Source organism: Centrocercus urophasianus, unplaced genomic scaffold, assembly GCF_019232065.1.
Source record: "Centrocercus urophasianus isolate 14NV4802_14NV808 unplaced genomic scaffold, USGS_Curo_1.0 seq_17, whole genome shotgun sequence".
Classification (NCBI taxonomy): domain Eukaryota; kingdom Metazoa; phylum Chordata; class Aves; order Galliformes; family Phasianidae; genus Centrocercus; species Centrocercus urophasianus.
In genome coordinates this window covers 29,459,843-29,478,347 of record NW_024884722.1, presented here as the reverse complement: position 1 = coordinate 29,478,347, position 18,505 = coordinate 29,459,843, and the positions used below count along the sequence as shown (strand labels likewise).

Sequence of the window (18,505 nt, the reverse complement as noted above, 5' to 3'; positions counted from 1 at the left end):
AACAGCTGGGAGAGTGGACTGGATTCTGACATGTCATCATTTTGGACTATAAGCTGAAATGTCCTCAGTCCTACTGCTGATGGCAATCAAGAGAATGACCCTGAGCAGACACACTGATGCAGTCACAGCCAAAGGCTGAGTGCACACTTGGCCCCGCCATGCAGCAGCACAGTGTGCTCACAAACTCAATTCCTCAATAGCCCTCAGGCATTTAATGGCAGCATTTGTCCACAGAGGCAAGGTGCCCAAATCCCCTTCGCGTGGCACCTTGAGGCTCTGACAGCTGAGGGCACACTCAGGAGCAAATGGGAGGAAATGTGAGATCTCACATGTCAGATACATTCCTATGTCCCTCTGGGCAGTGGCACATGAGTTGGCAAGGGCTGTCTCTGGCTGCTTGGCTTTCATGTGCCATCTGGAGCCATTGGGTGGGATGGGAACGTATATTCCTGGCTGTGACTCAGACACCTCTGTGATGCATAGGGGAGTGAGAACCTGAATGCTTCAAGGCCAAAGAGCACTGTGAACAAAGCTATGACCCCATTTGTGGAGCAAAGCTCTACAGTTCAGATCTAGAAATTCTTGCCAGCAAGTGACTCAGACTCACGGGTGCCTGTGCAACAGCATCTGCCCTCGGGACAAAGGGGCTGTGATGTGTGTATCCCACCCTGCACTGTGCTGGGGTGCATCCAGTGAGAGTGCTGTGGAGACCTTTGCATGGCAAAGGTCGGCTCCACAAGCACAAAGCAGTGGGAATGGTATATAAAGTAACTGTTTCTATTCTCTAAGGAAACTGTTCTGCTGGGAAACAAACCATCATAACTGCTTGGGTTTTAGCAATGTGGACTGAGCAGTGCTTTGCAGAAAGTAAGGTACTCTGAAGACCTGTGTGTGGGCCACCACAAACACAGCATGGCACTGTGAAATTCCAAGCCTGAGTGATTGTTCTCTAAAGATTTCACTGTCGGGGAAGTAACCGTGGAAAGCACTAAATAATTAAGTACTGTGGAGTGTTGCCCAGTAACTGAGTGCAATAGTGCAGCACTTTTTCTGTGAGCATGCACTTGGGTAAATATTTAGGCTTTTAGAGCTTTAAACGACTATGGGCATTGCACCGGGATGCTGTGCAAAGCCCTGGACTGTGTTTACTCTGTGGTGATGTATCACCTATAGGTTCCTCTGAGGGTTTTCAGCATGTGCAGTACCTGGGTAGCCCACAGCCAATCCCTGTGCCAGTGATAAGCGGCCATTTTCCAGGGCTGCATTAGTGAAGGTCGGTGCTCCCCATAGCCCCACCACCTCCAGCTCCTGGCTGAGGGCTGTGAGGCAGGGCTGTCTGAACCTGCCCATGCTGCTCGGTTTCTAGATGCCTTCGTGAGGTGGAGCAGTGGATGTGCTGTGCATTAGGGCAGAAAAAAACTGGAGCTGGCTGCTAAAAGGTGCAGATTGGAGCAGCAGGCACCCAGCCCCTGTTTTGCCATAGGACCTGCAGTGCCGTGCTGGCCATGCCTGGCTCACCTCTAGCAGAGCATGCAGCAGTGCAGCACCCACCTGCCTTCTGGGGTGGCCATATCACAGAATCATATCATAGAACGTCCTGGGTTGAAAAGGACCACAATGATCACCCAGTTCCAACCCCCTGCTATGTGCAGGGTTGTCAACCAGCAGACCAGGCTGCCCAGAGCCACATCCAGCCTGGTCTTGAATGCCTCCAGGGATGGGGCATCCACAACCTCCTTGGGCAACCTGTTCCAGTGCCTCACCACCCTCTGGGTGAAAAACTTCCTCCTCATATCTAACCTAAACCTCCCTGTCTTAGTTTAAAACCATTCTCCTTGTCCTGTCATTATCCACCCTCATAAATAGCCATCATTCATCAAGCCAGCAATCAAAAGCAAAAGAGATCTGCAGGATATGGCGTTGTCCTTTACAAGAAGCCCAATGATACAACACAAGCACGTAATGAGGAGATGTATTTCCGAGGGGTGGAAATCTTAATTGTAATTTTATTTATGTTAATCTGAAAGTACAGCGAAATGGAATAAGCGAATAATTGACATGAAATACAACAGCAGCTTAACTTCTGATTACTGGAAGGGAACCTAGTTTAATCATGTGGATATTCCTGTATTCCAGAATAGTATCAGTTCTGCTATTTTTGTGAGTACATTCAACAGATGTAGCAATCACTATTGCACTGCTACAAGAGCAGGGCAATAACACTGCTGAAGCCTTATAGCTCACTTAGAACAGAACATGGTGAGCAGATGTTATGAGATAGATACACTGAGATGTGTTTTTCCTGTGGGTAGGATGAGGAGAGCATTCTGCCTTATGATTTTGTATGTGGGGAGAGAGTAGTTATCCAGATCTCAGATAGCTTTTGCTTTCTACGCAGAGGAGTCGGGAATTGTGAAGATGGATTTGACATGCAGTACTGCTTGCTTACATCAACATCATTTCTTAAATCCACATTTTTTCCCAAAGCCAGACACTGCTTCTGCAGCTTGCCCAGCTGCTTTTTCTACACCATCCTGTGTTGTCTTACAAGCCTTATCCACAGCTGGAAGAGAGGGAGAAATGCAACACGTAAGCAGAAAGCCTGAAAAAAGTGCAAACTAGTTCATTCAGTGTTTATGATGGGGAGGGGAGGGGAGAAAATGTTTCCACTATAAAAATACAGAGGCATATCTTGCCAGTGTCCAGTGATAAGAAACAGGCACAGGGCTCAGTGCTGTGCACGAGGCACAGCAGCTGGAGGCGAGCCACTTGCTGGGGGTCATCTGCTGGTGAGCAGAGCTACTACCAAGGAACACACCTGCAATCTTTTCCCATCGGTGTTGTGAAAGGCCAAAACAGTCACCAAACCTACCTTTCTGGCCGGCATCTGTAATCTGGCTGACTGCATCCTGAGTGGCCTGTCCCAACGCACTCGCTGTAATTAAGGACAAAAGGTTCATTTCCACATGCCCGTTACAGACAGATTGTGTCCCTGTTAGAGATGCAGCCTGGGCTGTAGGGTTTCACTCATGGGCATGTGATGAGTGGGGTGTCTGCTGAGGGATGGCATCAGCATTCCCTGGGAGCTGGACACGTCCGTGATGGTAAGAAGATAAAAATGTAAGGAGAAGAAGAAGCAGAGGTTAGCAGTGAGCTGGATGAGATATTTGGCTGTGAAGTTGCTTACTTTGCCCTACACTTGCTTTTATGGATTTTTAGAGGTTAATAGCCCTGGAGATATTTGGTCTCACATGCACTGTCCTCATGGGCTGCTTGGGTACAGTGCCTTTTTTCACATTTAAAAGAACAGGACAGGACAGGAAAAGGGAGACTTTACAGAGATCTAAATAAACACAGAGAAGTGGGAGCTAGCACCAGAGTAGATCAGCTGCAGAAAACAAAGCATTAAAAGAGTGAGATGCTGCACAAAATATAAGCTGGTGCTGGCTGCAGGAGAAGTGACAGCCATCTTATCTCCTCTGCCAAAGGAATGGTCAGCACACACACTCTGTAAATAATGTGCTATCATGTGCATACTGTGCATATCTCCCAATGCACAGTACTTGGTCCTACAATGTAGGAATACTTATGGCAGAAATATACGCACAGGTTTGTAAACCCTGCAAAATCTGGTGGTCACTGATGAACAAGAATACAGCAGGAACACACTTATATTTTTTGTTTCAGACAGTGCATTGCAATCAATATATACCAGCAGGCACTGGTATTCAGGCCAAGCAGCAAACAGTAAGGGCAAACAGCAGCTCTTGGAAGCAGAGCAGATTAGAACACTCCACAAAGCATGAAAAAAGACCACAGTGAGCAATGCAATGCTACACACAAAAGCTTATTACCACCAACAAAGGCTCCAGAGCTCCCAACCCACCCAGTTTAGGATCTGTGTGGGGACAGCTGGAGGCTGACATGCTCAGCAGAGCTCTGTGGGCTGGTGGGGGCTGCCTGTGCCCAGCTGAGATCTGGAACTGCACCTGGGGCCAAATGTAGCCCCAGGAACAGAGAGGGAAGGAGAAGCTATGCTCTGCCTCAGTGTGACCTGCTCACCAGCAGGGCAGCAGCTCTTCACTGGGATATTTAAGGCCCAGTCTGTATTGGTGGTGGTGAACTGGAGGTCTTATCAACTCCAATGGAGCTAGCAGCATAGCTTCAGATTTAGGTTTCTGTAAGTGAAAGCAGCAACTGACCCCCTGCACATAGACAGTGATGTTCATCCTCCTTACCAGCATCTTTAGCCGCTCCTTCTGCCTGCTCCTTCAGCCCCTGGAAACCTCTACCTGACATGGTGGTTCCTGATGCCTCTGCCACAAGAAGTCCAACACCAGGGATGTGCAGCACACTGCCAGGGGTGTCCTGGCCTGTCTGCCTTTATATGTGTGCCAGGAGTCCTGATGGTGCTCTGGGGGCGGTTGGTGCTGTAGGTGGGGTTTGAACCTGAGGAATGAGAGCTGAAATTCTAAGCAGATATCTTTACCCTTCCCAAAGAGGGTGTGCCCAGGTGGAGATTTCTGCTTCATCACATTGTCTTTGCTTATAAGTTTGTTGTTTTTTAAAAATCAAAGCAAAAATATCTTGTTCCACCACAGTAGACAGAAACCACTGAACTCCTCACAAAGAGCTCTGGAAAAGTACTGCAGCAGCAGCACCTGAGCACATCCTGCACTCACCCTGCCTGGACTGCTGCCTGTTCCTTCCACAAGCACGGTGGTGGGCTCACAGGTGCAGCCCCAGCTTCCTTTGGATTTTAGCATCTTTAATCACAGTGCACTTTTCTGGTCACATGCAATACTCTCTGATGGTGAAAGCCCTAATTACCTGAGTTTTTATACAAATTCCCAGTTATCAGCTCCTGTTGGGTTGCAAGAAGCAACCACTGCTGGAGGCCTTGCCAGGCTGGGGGGAGGACAGCTGGATCAGCTTTGGCAGTCCTTGTGGAAGGGAAAAAACAAGTCCAAACAGCAAAGCCTGTCTACTAGTATAACTTTGTATTACTGATTTGATTGGTATAGCTATATTGTTTAAAACCATTTCCTTGCCTAACATCACTGCTTGAATAAAAATGGCATCTCACGTGTCCCTACCAGCCTTTGAAATGTGTATTTTCTGTCACCAATCCTGCAGACAAAGAAACTTTGCACCAATAAACCACTGTGCTCAGACAGAGCAAGGCCAGGGCTCTGCCAGCAGAAGGGCTCCAGCTCCTCATTACTGCATTCCAGTTCACAAAGCGCCTGGTTCAGATGTTCACACTCATACCCACATTCATCTTCCTGAATAAAGCTTTTTGGTGGGAAATGGGCACAAGAACAAGACACCGTGGGTAAACTAGGGTGGGAAGCGACAGCTCTTGTAAGCTCAGTGCTTCATTAGTACCCAAGTGAGCTCGAGCAGCAGAAAACAAGCCTGAACACAACTGCTCCCCTCCGTGCCATCAGCTTGGCTGGCACTGTGCAGAGTGCTTTTCAACTTCTGCACCACTGGCACTGCTTCTCTGTTACTTCAGACAGTGATCCCTCTTCCTCCCAGACAGGGCCATTAGTATTTCAGTTATGCATTCCCATCATGAACCTTTCTCAATTCCTTGCTGACTTCTTTTTTTCCAAACAGTTTTGTTGTTGGCTTTGCAAAACCTCTGATAAAAGAAACCGAATATTTTGGGTCTCTTGGCAATTTTTTTCCAAAAGCATTAACATAGGTCCACTTGTCTTACTCAAATCTGAAAACCTAGCAACAACAACACTGCCTCAAACAGGCAGATCTTGCCAGTTTTCAGCGCTCTCTGCTGTACTGCTGCCACCTGTTAATTTTGTGCAGAGTTGTGTTAGTGGAAGCACGAGAGAAGCCTGAAGCTTCCACCATTCACCAGGGCCACCACAGTTCCAAGAGAGATGCTCGGACCCCCGCTGTCTGGATGTCCTGCCCCCTCATCTGTGCCACTGGGATTTCAGCTCAAGGGCCCCACTGGCTCTGGCTGTGGAGTTTGCCCAGAGGGGAGAAAAGGAGTTTGGGTAATGTTCACAACAGTGCATGCATGTATGGAACATAAAACATGCCCTGTGTTATAACAGTATTTTAGAGAGAGCACAGCATGGCTCCTATCATAATGTAATTCTTACCCTTAATGTAATTATCCCGATTTCAACCAAACAAAAACACTAGGCTCAAAACCAAAGAAAGAAAACTACACATGTCCCCTGCAAGCTGACATGTGAGGTCATTATAATATAAACCAGAATAGAACAAATAGTCATATGGCACTGATGTGCACCCTATCATATAGAAATCCCATCTAATATATACCTTACAATTTCTATACTTCTACACATTATAGTCCCACCTGACAGGACTAAGAGATCTGTACATTAGCTGGCTTGCAGAGTTATGAAGCTGTGTCAGAAAATTATTGGAATGTAATGCATCATCTTTATTTACTTTGTGAGATAGCACTGCTTTTTGAATCGCAGAATGGCTTAGGTTGGAGCTTAAGACCTTAAGACCAACCAGCTCCAAGCCCTCTGCCATGGACAGGGCTGCAACCCAGCAGCTCAGGCTGCTTAGGGTCCCATCCAACCTAGCCTTGAACACGTCCAGGAATGGGGCACCCACAGATTCTCTGCATAGCAGCAGCGCCGGTGCCTCACTGCCCTCTGAGAAAAGAATTTCTTCCTAACATCTAACCTAAATCTCCCCTCTTTCAGTTTAAAGCCATTCCCCCTTGTCTTATCACTATCAGACTGTAAAAAAAACAGTCCCCCTCCTGCTTATAAGCTCTCTTCAAGTACTGGAAGGCCACAGCGAAGTCTCCCCAGAGACTTCTCCAAACTAACCAAGCTCAGCTCCCTCAATCTTTCTTCATAAGAGAGGCGTTCCAGCCCTCTGAGCACCTTGTGGCCTTCCTCTGGACCCGCTCCAACAGCTCCGTGCCTTTCACGTGTTGGGTACCCCAGATCTGGACGCAGGACTCCAGATGGGGCCTCACAAGGGCAGAGCAGAACGGGACAATCCCCTCACTCTCCCTTATATTCACTTCTCTTTTCATGCATCTCAGGATACTCTTGGCCTTCTGGGACTGCAAGCACACACTGCTGCTGGTTCATGTCCAGCTTTTCATCTACCAGAATAAGTATTTCTCTGATTAACTTAACCTGTGCTGTATGCCTGGGTGAAAACATGATTTTTTCAATAGCCTGTTCACTTCGTTCATCCCAGACTTCACTTTGACTTTGTTGTACACTGTCAATAGCCTGTAACCATCACAGAGGCGACCTATCCCTCACCTGACAGACTCAACCAGCAAATACTGCGGGATCGCTCATTTTGCTTGTCAGCTCTCAATTGTGCTGTCTCAGAAAAAGAAACCCTAGGGGTGGGGCAGGGTATTATAAAGTATTTTGAATATATTTTGAAAGCCAAATGCCAACACAAATGCCACTGTGCTCCAGTCTCTTGATTTCTGATGGTACTGGCCCACTGCCACAGCCTCTGAGCACATCTACAGTTTTCTATTCTTCTTATTTCTATGGATTAACTCTTCCTGAATGGGTTTCCTGGGCTGAGTTGCATCACTCCATGTGTTGCAAGGTCGAATTGAACTGCCTACAGGTGGCAACTTAGTCTGGACTCTTGCCTCATTCAGTCCCCTGCGTTTGCTGAGGCTGCAGTCAGACCCTGGATAATGCCAGCCACTGCACCACACTGCAGGTAGAGCTGCATGCTGAGGTTTCCTCGTCATTTTGGGCTGTTCTAGAAGTTATTCTGCATGGCCAGAGCTGAGGTGTGGGAAAGCATTATCACCAATGCTCCCCTATGGTGGTGCAGCCTGTCCCGCCTGGATGCTCCCTGCCTGGATGCCCAGACTCCTCTGTATCTGTGCCCCCTAGGCTAGTACCTCCACACCATGACCTTTGGTGAGCAGCATGTTGTCTGCTCTAAAGAGGAAGAAAGAAACCCCAAACACCTTGCTCCTTAGCGAACCATGGCTGTGCCTGGAGCCAGCCAGCACCTTTCAGCCCACATAGCCTGGAGTCATTCTGAGCCACATACAAGGTGCTGCAGGGAAGCTTGGAATTGCTCTAACTCTGTTCCCACCTCACTCATGGCAGAACACGCCTCTGAGCACCCTGCCATACAGCAGTAACACAAGCCTTCCTGCCTGCGTCACCCAGCAGAGGTGAGAGGCCCTTGGTCACAGCTAGAGCTCATGTTTTACACATGAGAACAGTCAAACAGGGTTAATTAAGTGGGAAGGGTTTACATTTGTTGGTTTTTCTTTGTTCAATTATACTTTCACCAGGACTGGGGCTTGTGTTTGCAGCAGCCAGGTAAGCATAGTAATGTGATTTAACCTCAAGAAATAGATCAATTTGCTGACAAATAGATGGAGTTACACTAATTATTATTATAGTAAATAAGTAATGCATTACTCATATGAAAGATCAAACTAAAGCTGTTCTAGATAAGCTAAATTAGCCCTCCAGACACGTAGCATTTAATAAAAAATTAACGGATCTTAGCTCCCTGCAGGGCAGACCCTTCTGCCTTCAGGGCCTTGCTTTCACTCCCCTCACCCCAGCACAGACTGTGCCCTCTGCTCTCCTCACCCAGGCTGGGGCCTGGTGCTGGCTGGCCTAAGGCAGCAGTGGGAGGAAATGGAGGCTGCCAGACATGGTGGGGTGACACAGGGTGACCGTGTCCCAGCCTCCCATTGTAAGGCTGGTGACAGCCTTGTGCAAAGCACATGAGCACCTAGCAGCAGGGGCTGAACCCTGCCAGCCCAGGAAGCTGCCCACATTCAGATATTTATGCAATAATTGAGCAATGCTTTCAGGATTACAGATCGAGCTACAGGTAAGTAAATATCAGTTACACCATTTCCTTCCCACAAGAAAAACAATGCTGCAGCATCCACAAGTGGCATGCTGAGAGCTTCTCTCATGAGCACAGAGCTCCCTGCTGCAGAGCAGCTCTTCTGCTCTCCTCACTCTGCAGTTTCAGTTTTCCTGTGTTAAGTTGCTTCGGGTGAGGGCAAAGCCTATATGAGAGAACAAGCATTTGGGGAGTGGCTTTCCCCTTATTTTGAATCACAGGCTGGCTCAGCATGCATACCTGCTTTCCTGTGTGCTCCTCTTCCTCTTGTGCCCAGCAGGACATACAGCTGCACCACCATAAAGCAAAGCCCCTAGCCTCCTGCTGCTGGGTGTGAGCATCATGACCCTTTCTGTCCCTTACTCTGTGATTTTGTTATTCTAATTGGCAATTCCGAGAATGCTTTGCAGAGCACCAGAAAAGAGTGTGCACCTGTGAGTCACAGCTGCCTTTGAGGGACCTTGCTACCTCTGGCAGTGCTCTTTGTTTCTCTGCCCTTGTGGAGATCAAACACCCACTGCAATGGAAATCCTGTGCTCTCAGCAAGGCAGTGTCTTATATGTAGAGCTAATAAGTGAGAGAGGCTAATACCTCTCTTTCATGCTACAGCAAGTCTCTCCCGCTATACCTCCAGCAGCTGCCATCATTATGCACTTCAGTGAATGCCGGAATTCTGATTTCAAGCAGCCCAATCTCTGCAGTTTGTGCTGGCTTCTCTTGAATCCAGGGCTGCTCTCCCTTTCAGTGAATAAACCAGCACTTTTAGGTTAATACAGATTGATGCATTTTAAAATCTTCCTTCAACCATGAGTTCTGCTCTGAAACATGCCACTAGACCCACCTTGCCACAGCCCTCCTGCCTGGACCTGCAGTCACACATCAGGTCTCACCAGTTTGTGCCCATCATGTTTCCGTCATTACATACTCAAAGACATCAGGAGAAGGTTTTCATGCTCTGCTGTGTGCAGGGTACGCAGCAAACAACAAATGCCAGCTGAGCTCCACATGACTTTCACATTCCTTTATAAAAGCTCATTTTTTTCGAATTTCCCCTCACATGCAACCTCTTAAACACAAGGACATTCTTAAAAAGTGAATAACCTCTATTTACTTAATATTCTATTTGCTTCAGAAGCAAAAGTCTCTATTCTTTCAACCCTGATAGACAGACAGCTGGCCTATCCATACCACTGCCTTCAGAAATAACAAGTTGTCATTATTTCCTTCATTGATGCCATTACTAAGGCCCTCACCATCTGGGGATGCCTCCTGTATTTTAATGGCATGCTTGCACGGAAAGAGCTCCCCAGCTTAGCAGGACCGACATCTAAACGACACAAATAAAACTGACAGAACAAAAACTTGTTCAAATACTTTTTTTATTAGTTAAAATAAAAAATAAACTCCACAATACCTAGAGACCCCAAGTGCCAGTGGTGGTGGACATGAGCCATGGATCAGTGAGCCCACTAAAACAAACCGGAGCACCAGAACACGCAAAGCTGGGGGTCACGAAGCCACGAAGGATGTGGGGGGGGTTGGGGGGGGAACCCCCAGTACAGTGTCACCCTCTCCTTACAACCAGGAGCTGACTTACATTGTATATTAAGGTTAATGAGGCAAGTGAAAGACTACAGTGCTGAGCGCAGGCTGTTCCTGCAGCTAGTATTTTCATGTATGCTCTTGGGATTCCAACTTTTGAGATAGAAGTTGATTAATTGCCTTCATTTTCACCCTGTAAGAAAAGTAAGACAGGAAAACAGTTGAACATTTTGACAAACAAAACATGTATAAGCAAAACTAGGAGCATAATTCACACTGGTAGTCTTCAGGCTGAGCCAGTAAAAGACAGAGCACTAGGAGAGTGTCTGTCCATTTGGGCAATGAGAGCTCCACTGCCCTTGTTCACGGACTGAGATGGGACCCAAAGCTGGCATTTGGCTTTAAGAGGGCATTGTAGCAACAGTAGATTAAAAAATAAAATAAGATAAAGGAAATAGCTTAAAATTTTGCAGAATCTAACTTGTCTTCTAAAGTCTGGTTGAGAACAGGCAAAAGCTAGTCCATGTGATTGAGCAAACCAAAGGAAAATATTAGTTATTATGTGTGTGTTCGTGTTCCAAAATAAGCCAAAATGAAGCAGCAATCTCAAAAGTCTACCACTCATGGCAACCTCCTGGCCCTGATAAAGGAAGCAGCAAAACATGGAGAACCTCTGAGCTTTGCCAAACAACTGATGAGAACGGGAATGCCGACGGGCTTCACGTGCAGCAAGCCTACGGTCACCACTGCACAGAGGGAAAGCCAGCCCCACAGAACAGCTACGTGCAGGCTGGAGGTGGGGATGGCAGGGAGCAGAGCTCAGCACGGCCTTACCTCTCCACCGCCTTCTGTGCTCCCTGGTGCAGCTGGCTCTCCCTCAGCCGCCGGCTGCTGCGGAGCCAGGTCCTCCTGCAAGGCACAAGGGAGATGTTGGCCTCGGCTGCCATCACCCGCCTGGGACAGGCTGAGCAGGCCACACAAAGCAACCCCAGCATTACACAAACAAACAGAACGCCACATTTAGCATCTGGTCAATCTTGTTCTTTTTCTGGCATTTTCTTTTGTGTCTCTGAGATCAAACACAATCGTGACTCTCTCTGAGCATCCGCCCTGCTGCAGGCTGCTGTCATGTGGCTCCTAGGGGAGACGGATCCACAGGGAAATGAAATTGCCTGCCTACAGGCAGCACAGAAACAGCATCCCTCGCAGCTTCGGGCACTGTCCCCAGCTGCCTTCTGAGAACCATCAGTCCATCTGTGGATGCTCCTCATGACAAGCACAGCAGGGCTTCTTCCCTAGGAAATGTGCCCTTCATTTGCGTTGCATCGTTAGCTGGGATGATTACTGCTACATCCTCTGACTTGGCTCCCCGCTACTCAGCTCTTCTGAGGCCCCATCTGGAGTACTGTGTCCAGGCCAGGGGCTCCCAACACAAGACACAGAGCTCTTGGAGCAGGTCCAGAGGAGGGCCACTAAGATGATCAGAGGGCTGGAGCACCTCTCCTATGAGGAAAGGTTGAGATAACTGGGCTTGTTTAGCTTGGAGCCCAGGTACTCTGATGACATAAAACCACCCGCTTGATGGATACCAATAACCCAACAAAGTTGGGAGCTAAGGCTGCTGGGGGACACCATGGTGCTGCTTGGGTCACTTCACTGCCTTCTGTCAGTGAGTAAATAAGGAGAGGCTGATCTGTGCTCAGGAAGCTGCACCCAAAGGAGTGGTGTGGGCACATCCCCCCACTCAGAACTTGTGCTGCTTGTTGTGTCTCTTCAGCTGCGCGTTGCCAAGGCTGCACTGCAGCAGGGTAATGGTGACTCACCTCTATTTATAGAAAGGGAAGCTACCGTGCTCCCTGAGAGCTTTCCTGAGCAGCAGCAGCAGGAACCAGCACAATCACAGGATGGAGAGGTGTCAACCTGTGCTGAGGAGTTCTTCTGGCTACTGCTTTCTCACGCGCTCCCACCCAGACCAGAGAACAGCAGGCACAGGCGGGCATCAGCAGGATGGGGTCTGGGTGATGGGCTGGGGGAACACGCAAGGGAAGGGTCTGCGCTGTGGCTAGGGAGCAGAAATTGATGGGTGCCCACCTTGGGTCGCAGGGCAGTGCCTTCTCATCCTCTCGTTAAAAGGGATAAAATGGTCTAAGGGAAAGGCATGATACAACCACAGAGCAACTAGTCAGCACTGCTGTTCTTCAGTGGCAAGCAGACAGATCTTTTTCTCCTCAGAAATATATTGTCTTAGCAAAAGTACTTAGAACAACAACAAAAAAAACAAACAACATTTCATTTAGATTGCTAAGGGCTGTTTTCTTCTATTCTGAACCGGGAATATTGAACCTTTTGGCTTGAGAAGAGAGACACGCAGTGGCTGAACTCAGAAGTTACAGGAAAAAAAAGTTTCAGGAACAGTATTCAAGATTCTGTATACATATTCATATAGAATATGTACACTATGGAAGATTCCTGTATATGACCTTTTTGTTCCTTTGGTGCAACCATCTTCATCTGAGCAGAATGAAGGCCATCTACACACACTGTTCCTACTCTGAATGTGCAGCTGTTAGGAAAGCCACAGCACTGACACAGCACAAGTGTGCTGGGCCCAGTGCAGGGAGGAGCAAGGGGACTGCCCAGCACTCACAAATGACTGATGCCTGCTGACGTGCTCTGTGGGGCGAGACAGAAAGCAGTCAGAACCGATGTGCTGAGATAAGCTGACAACTGAGCCATACAGAAATGGGAGGGAAACATCGGGACGGTCAAGGTGGAGGGAGAGCCATGGGGAACATGAACTGCTGGGGAACCCTCTCCGGTCCCCAGAGTGTGTGTATGCACACGTGCTTGCTCCCAGCCATGCTGTGTCTGCAATGCAGCAGATTTTGAGCTGTGTCATGCAGACAAAAAAAAAAAAAAAAAATCCTCATCAGAGATGACGATGCTCAACGGGTGTTAGTCTCACTGGAGTCCCTCACTGCCCACTGCAGGCACTGAGATGGGTGCAGAGCCATGGACAAAACCCACTATTGATGGTCCTTGATCCTTTGTGAATCAAAAAGAACGCGCAGAGTGTGTTAGCTTTTAACTAAAATACCTTTAAAAACCTCCTCCCAAACAGACAGACCCTTCACACACTGTCAACAGGTTTTTTTTTTGTCCAGCAGGCCTCTAAAACACACTATAGAGCCCGGTGCTGTGAGGGCCAGTCCCTGGCCACATTTCCATTAGCAAACAGAGCTCTGCTGCTGCCCAGCCCGTTTCCTTCAGTGCAGCAGGTCACGCTGCCAGCCAGTCCCGGGTCACACAAAGGTACTCAAGGCTCATCACTCCCTATCCAGACTGCTGCATGCATACCTGCAGCCTCACCACCATTCCCTGGCACAACAGATTAACCATATCCCCCGGGCTCAGCACTTCTCCTGTGTGAGCCCTCTCTGCATGCTTTCAGGGGGACGTTTTGCGTCACTCAGAACCACTTTTGTTGGACTATTTTCTCAGGGTTTATGCGGTGTGTGGAAGTTTTGTTTCACATCACAATGGGTTTACTTTCAGGCCAGGAAATTCATCAGCCAACCGTCTGAACAATTAAACCCATTTTGGCCGGCTTTGCTTTGCTTTGATTCTGGGTTTGGGTGTTCTGTGACTAACCTGGCTTGCCTCACGACCAGCGCTATTCATCATAGCTCTCAAAAGAGGGTAAAAACAAGCGGGCTCAGCAAGAAGACCAGACCCCCAGCCAGCCTCACACGCAAAGCTGCTGCTGCTCATTATCCCTTGGGAAGTGTCCTGTCTATCAGGCAGACAGACCTTCCCTGAGGAGATGTCGTGCTCCAGCACATAGCCCTCAGTTCCACACTTGAACCAGCTCAGAGCTTCCTGCTGTGAAATCACCAATTGTAAACAGTTGCAGATATTTAAAGCATAATCCAAAGACAAGCTCTGTCCTGCAGGCCACCAAAGGCACAAACGTACCTTTTTTACAACTCCTGTAGTGGCCACGATGGTCTCTGCTCCTTCTACTGTCTTGCTGGCCACCGTGTTCACGCTGGCTACCACTGCCTCTCCCACCACGTTGGCCTGCTCCTTGGTCTTCTCAGCAACTGGGATTTCAACAACAGAAAGTCAGTCAGCTCACTGCTGTCAGAGGCTGCTAAAGCAAGGCGCAATAAGATGGCTGCACTAAGATAAGGGAGAAAATTGGCCCTGCATCTGAAATGCTGCTCAGAGGAATGCAAGCACTTAAGCCACTCAGCCTTCACGTGCAATTGGAGACTGAAAAACTCAATGTAAGATACTAAGAGACAGTCAGCAAATGAGGTATTTGTGCTGCAGGCTGTGAGCGCCTCTCCATGAGCACTCTTCATTTGTTCTGTCTGATGTAATGCAGCTGGTAGAAAACAGTAATTTGGTTACAGAACTGGTCAAAGAAAGTATTTGTTGCTCTCCTTGCAAGGCAAGAGCTGCCTGGGCCTCCCAGAAGGGTCCCCCGTGACCAGCAGGAGTCACCCAGGCCATGGCTGCGTCTAGCAGGACTGGTGCAGGCATCCATGTTGGGAAACTTGTCTTTGTGAAATGCATAACTGCTGTAAACCAGCCGTGTCTGCCAGGTAACGTCTGCTGGTTGTTTCCGACCTGCTCTCATCCAAGAGCACTGCAACTGTCAGACCCAAACCATCACTCCTCTGTTCACTGAATGCATGGTCACACAGACCCCCATATTCCCCAGGGATCCCCTGTCAGGCAGAAGCGACAGGGCTGTGCAACACAGGACAGGTATCTGCATCTCCCTCGGGGCGGTGTGCTTACCTGAGGTCACACTCTGCACTACGCCTTCCTTGGTTTTGGTACCTGTGAGATGGAACAAGAAGGAACAAGCCGTCCATCAGCGTTCAAGCATAAATAAATTGTATTTCCCAAATGAAAAAAAGAGTTGACTGGAGGTAATCACAGAATGGCTTGGGTTGGAAGGGACCTCAAGGATCACGAATCTCCCCACCACAGGCAGGGCCACCAACTTCCACATTTAATACTTGACCAAGCTGCCCGGGGCCTCATCCAGCCGGGCCTTGAACACCTCCACGTGCGTGCGCTGCGTAAGATAAAGTGCGCGCAGAGCAGAGGCGCGTCTCGTTTCTGGCACGAGCACTGAGCCGAGAGCTGCGCCGCCGCGTAACGACCCCCGGGCTTGGATTTCAGCCGCCGCCAGGGCCGCGTTCCGGTACACGGGGTGGCACAGCCGGCGGCTCGGAGCCGCCCCGCAGAGGAAACGCCCAGCCCCGAGGCCGCGCCCGCTGACTCAGCCCGGCCCCGCCCGGCAGCCGCGTCTGCTGCGTCAGAGCCCTCTGCGGCGCTCAGGCGCCTTGCTCTCGTCGGTCCGCGGCTGCGGGGTGCCCGCGTGAGCGTTCCCAGCGCCTGCCGCAGCTCCTCGTGTCCCTGAAAGACCCAGCGCGGAGCACGGAGCGGGGCAGAACTGGGGCTGTTACCAAACCTCTCGTCGTCTCCGCCTATGCTCGGTCCTCATTGCACGATTTGAGTTGTAAAGCTTTTAGAAACCGTAGTAAGGAGCTCAGATCTCCTGAGCGGGCTCTGCATCTCTCCCCACAGCCAGGAGAAAATGAAAAATCAGGTCAGAGCGTAGAGATGCGGAGCACTGCCCAAAGGAGATGGGAGGAATTCAGTTCAGAAATTTGGAAGTTTCCTTCCTAACATCACTCGGAGCAGGAGCAACACCACAGGCTGGCTCACACACAGCCATTTTCAGGCTCTTGCGGCTGCCTCAATTACGTACAGGGATGCTGAGTGCCTTTTGCTTGTGAGTCAGCTTCAAACTGAAATGTGAGCTGTTACGTGCGTTCATTTGCAGCGTGCCATGAGCTGAGCGTTTAAAAATTCAGGATGAAGACATAACCAGGGCTGCTGCACATAAATTTTGTATTTATTTCATCTCCAATTTAAATCTGTCTCTACACATACAGCTATTGCCAATACAGCTGTTTTAAATACAGCAGCTGTGGGTACGGTATCTGATGAGCCTGCTCACTTTCCCACTGCCCGACCCTCCCACATCTGGAGGACAGGAAAGCTGTGCCAGGTGCTGCTGTTGGCACCAGGATGAGCAGGCCTGGGAAGGAGACTCTGCAGATGGATGGTACCTGGAGCATCCGACCATCCCGACATGTACTCTCATGTACCAGGCAGTGCAGGAGCCAGGTACTGGGGGTGACCTTGAGCAGAGAAGGTTTGAGACATGATGGTAACTGAAGGATTTCTGGGCCGGGCAGCGGTCGTGCTGTTTCTCAGAACCTGCCCATGGGGCACAATGAATGTGAGTATCTCTAGTGAAGTGAGACTGATGTGCATATAGGCAATGAAACAGAGAAGGATTTCAGGATCAAAGGGTGTGTTTGTGGGTACAGGTGCATCCTCCAGCCCCACTCCTGACACTGTGGGCTGTTGGCATGGGCCAGCTAGCATATACCTCACACCTGGGTGCAGTGGGATGGCAGTGGGGGGAGGATGAGCTGCACCATACAGGCACCCAGCACTCAGCACGGACCTGCCAGTCACACACCCGCTGCTCCACACCACACTGCTGCCACATCCCCAGGCAGAAGCAGGTTCTATGCCTGGCTCCCAGCTAGGGAAACTGAGGCACGAGATGTCTGCAGCATCCTAGGATTATGCAGCTCTGTGCCAGGGCATCACCCAGACCTCCCACCATTCACTCCTCAGCTCTGCCACACAGCAGTGTCACCAGACTTTCTCAGAGACAATTTATGAGGCAGTCCACGCTCAAAAGCAAATTGAAAACATCTCTCTTACCTACGTACATCACACCTTCTTTAGTCTTCTCTGCAGCCTCTGTCACTCCCTGCTTGGTCTTTTCTGCAGCAGCCACCACACCTTCTTTAGCAATAGAAAATCCTTTCTTAAAGACATCCATCCTTCTGGCTGCCCAGGGTAGCAGCTGGGTGCAGGGCAGCAGCAAGCGGCTCCTTGGGAGGGGTCCTGCAGTCAGCAACCCTGCCCTTGTTAGATCTTGCCTCCTCTGCCAGGCTCTGTGTCTGCTCCGGTTCCTCTGCTGGAGGAGGATGGTGAGACAAACCTTGCAGCCTTCTCTGGCTCTTATTGATTAAGTGCACTGCAAAGTAGCCAATGCCTGCAAACAGCTGGTACTGAAATATTAATGATATGGATCTGCCTGGTAAGATTTAAGGAGGGAGGGGGAGAGGAGGAGGACAGAGGTACGTAAGAGACTTTCTGGAAATCCTCCAGGTAGATAAAGCTTTTAAAAGACGCTGCGGTGCTCTCGCTCAAGGATGCTCTCAAGAGGAGATGTTTTATCCAAAGAGCTGAGTTCCTGAAAGCACCTCTGCCCAGGGCTGCAGCAAGCACAGGCTCCTCTGGGTCCCCAGGAGGAGAAAAGCATGTGAAGTGCTGGTAATAAACCCGACAGGGACAGCTCTCCAGGTTAGCTGTAAACAGAATGCATCCCACACAAAGCAGTAACAAGAACATGGTTTCTCATAAACGCTGACTGAGAAGGGGAGCGGATAGCGCTTGTGCCCAAGGACAGTGTGCTGGAAAGCCCAACAGCCACATCTGAAATGTCTGAAGGTGGCCCCCCCAGCATCAAGTACAAATCACAATTTGGGCTTGACTACACACCCCATCATAATAGCTTTAAAGTGAGCCAGGGTTTAGGTTTAGGTTAGATATTAGGAGGAAGTTTTTCACACAGGGTGGTGAGGCACTGGAACAGGTTGCCCAAGGAGGTTGTGGATGCCCCATCCCTGGAGGCATTCAAGGCCAGGCTGCATGTGGCTCTGGGCAGCCTGGTCTGGTGGTGGTTGGCGACCTGCACACAGCAGGGGGTTGGAACTGGATGATCATTGTGGTCCTTTTCAACCCAGGACATTCTCCAATTTTATGAGAATGGTTAAAGACACGATGGCTGTAGGGGAAATCTTGCTTTTATTTGTTTCCGGGCTGAGCCACTGCAGAATGATGTCGGTGGGAGGACTGATGGCAGAAGCCTTGAGCTGATGACCCACTTGGCCTCAATGCCTCTCCAGGAAAA

The 18,505-nt window shown here is 49.4% G+C and overlaps 2 protein-coding genes across 3 annotated transcripts; both read right to left on the bottom strand.

Moving 5' to 3' along the window:
* Positions 1–2,064: 2,064 nt before the first annotated feature.
* Positions 2,065–4,323, bottom strand: ADIRF (adipogenesis regulatory factor). Its single transcript, XM_042818801.1, has 3 exons — positions 4,239–4,323; positions 2,873–2,935; positions 2,065–2,563 (listed from the first exon to the last, which is right to left on the bottom strand). The coding sequence occupies exons 1-3, from the start codon at positions 4,297–4,299 to the stop codon at positions 2,457–2,459; spliced, it is 231 nt and encodes a 76-aa protein (XP_042674735.1). The 5' UTR covers positions 4,300–4,323; the 3' UTR covers positions 2,065–2,456.
* Positions 4,324–10,242: 5,919 nt separating this feature from the next.
* On the bottom strand, positions 10,243–17,503 carry SNCG (synuclein gamma). 2 transcript variants are annotated; one of them, XM_042818304.1, is made up of 5 exons: positions 17,248–17,503; positions 15,232–15,273; positions 14,398–14,525; positions 11,257–11,331; positions 10,243–10,615 (listed from the first exon to the last, which is right to left on the bottom strand). In XM_042818304.1, the coding sequence occupies exons 1-5, from the start codon at positions 17,366–17,368 to the stop codon at positions 10,595–10,597; spliced, it is 387 nt and encodes a 128-aa protein (XP_042674238.1). In that variant the 5' UTR covers positions 17,369–17,503; the 3' UTR covers positions 10,243–10,594. The 2 variants fall into 2 exon arrangements, with proteins under 2 accessions (XP_042674238.1, XP_042674239.1); XM_042818305.1 differs by lacking the exons at positions 10,243–10,615; positions 11,257–11,331 and adding an exon at positions 12,331–12,448.
* Between the last annotated feature and the right edge of the window lie 1,002 nt (positions 17,504–18,505).

What these genes read in the sequence shown, in the direction of transcription:
- SNCG (XM_042818304.1), bottom strand. Translation starts at nt 17,368, where the DNA reads ATGGATGTCTTTAAGAAAGGATTTTCTATTGCTAAAGAAGGTGTGGTG. An exon ending in AGAAGGTGTGATGTACGTAG is followed by an intron (nt 15,274 to 17,247) that starts GTAAGAGAGATG and finishes TCCATCTCACAG; the next exon opens with GTACCAAAACCAAGGAAGGC. An exon ending in AGTGCAGAGTGTGACCTCAG is followed by an intron (nt 14,526 to 15,231) that starts GTAAGCACACCG and finishes TTGAAATCCCAG; the next exon opens with TTGCTGAGAAGACCAAGGAG.
- ADIRF (XM_042818801.1), bottom strand. Translation starts at nt 4,299, where the DNA reads ATGTCAGGTAGAGGTTTCCAGGGGCTGAAGGAGCAGGCAGAAGGAGCG. An exon ending in AGGAGCGGCTAAAGATGCTG is followed by an intron (nt 2,936 to 4,238) that starts GTAAGGAGGATG and finishes CCTTAATTACAG; the next exon opens with CGAGTGCGTTGGGACAGGCC. An exon ending in TACAGATGCCGGCCAGAAAG is followed by an intron (nt 2,564 to 2,872) that starts GTAGGTTTGGTG and finishes CCTCTCTTCCAG; the next exon opens with CTGTGGATAAGGCTTGTAAG.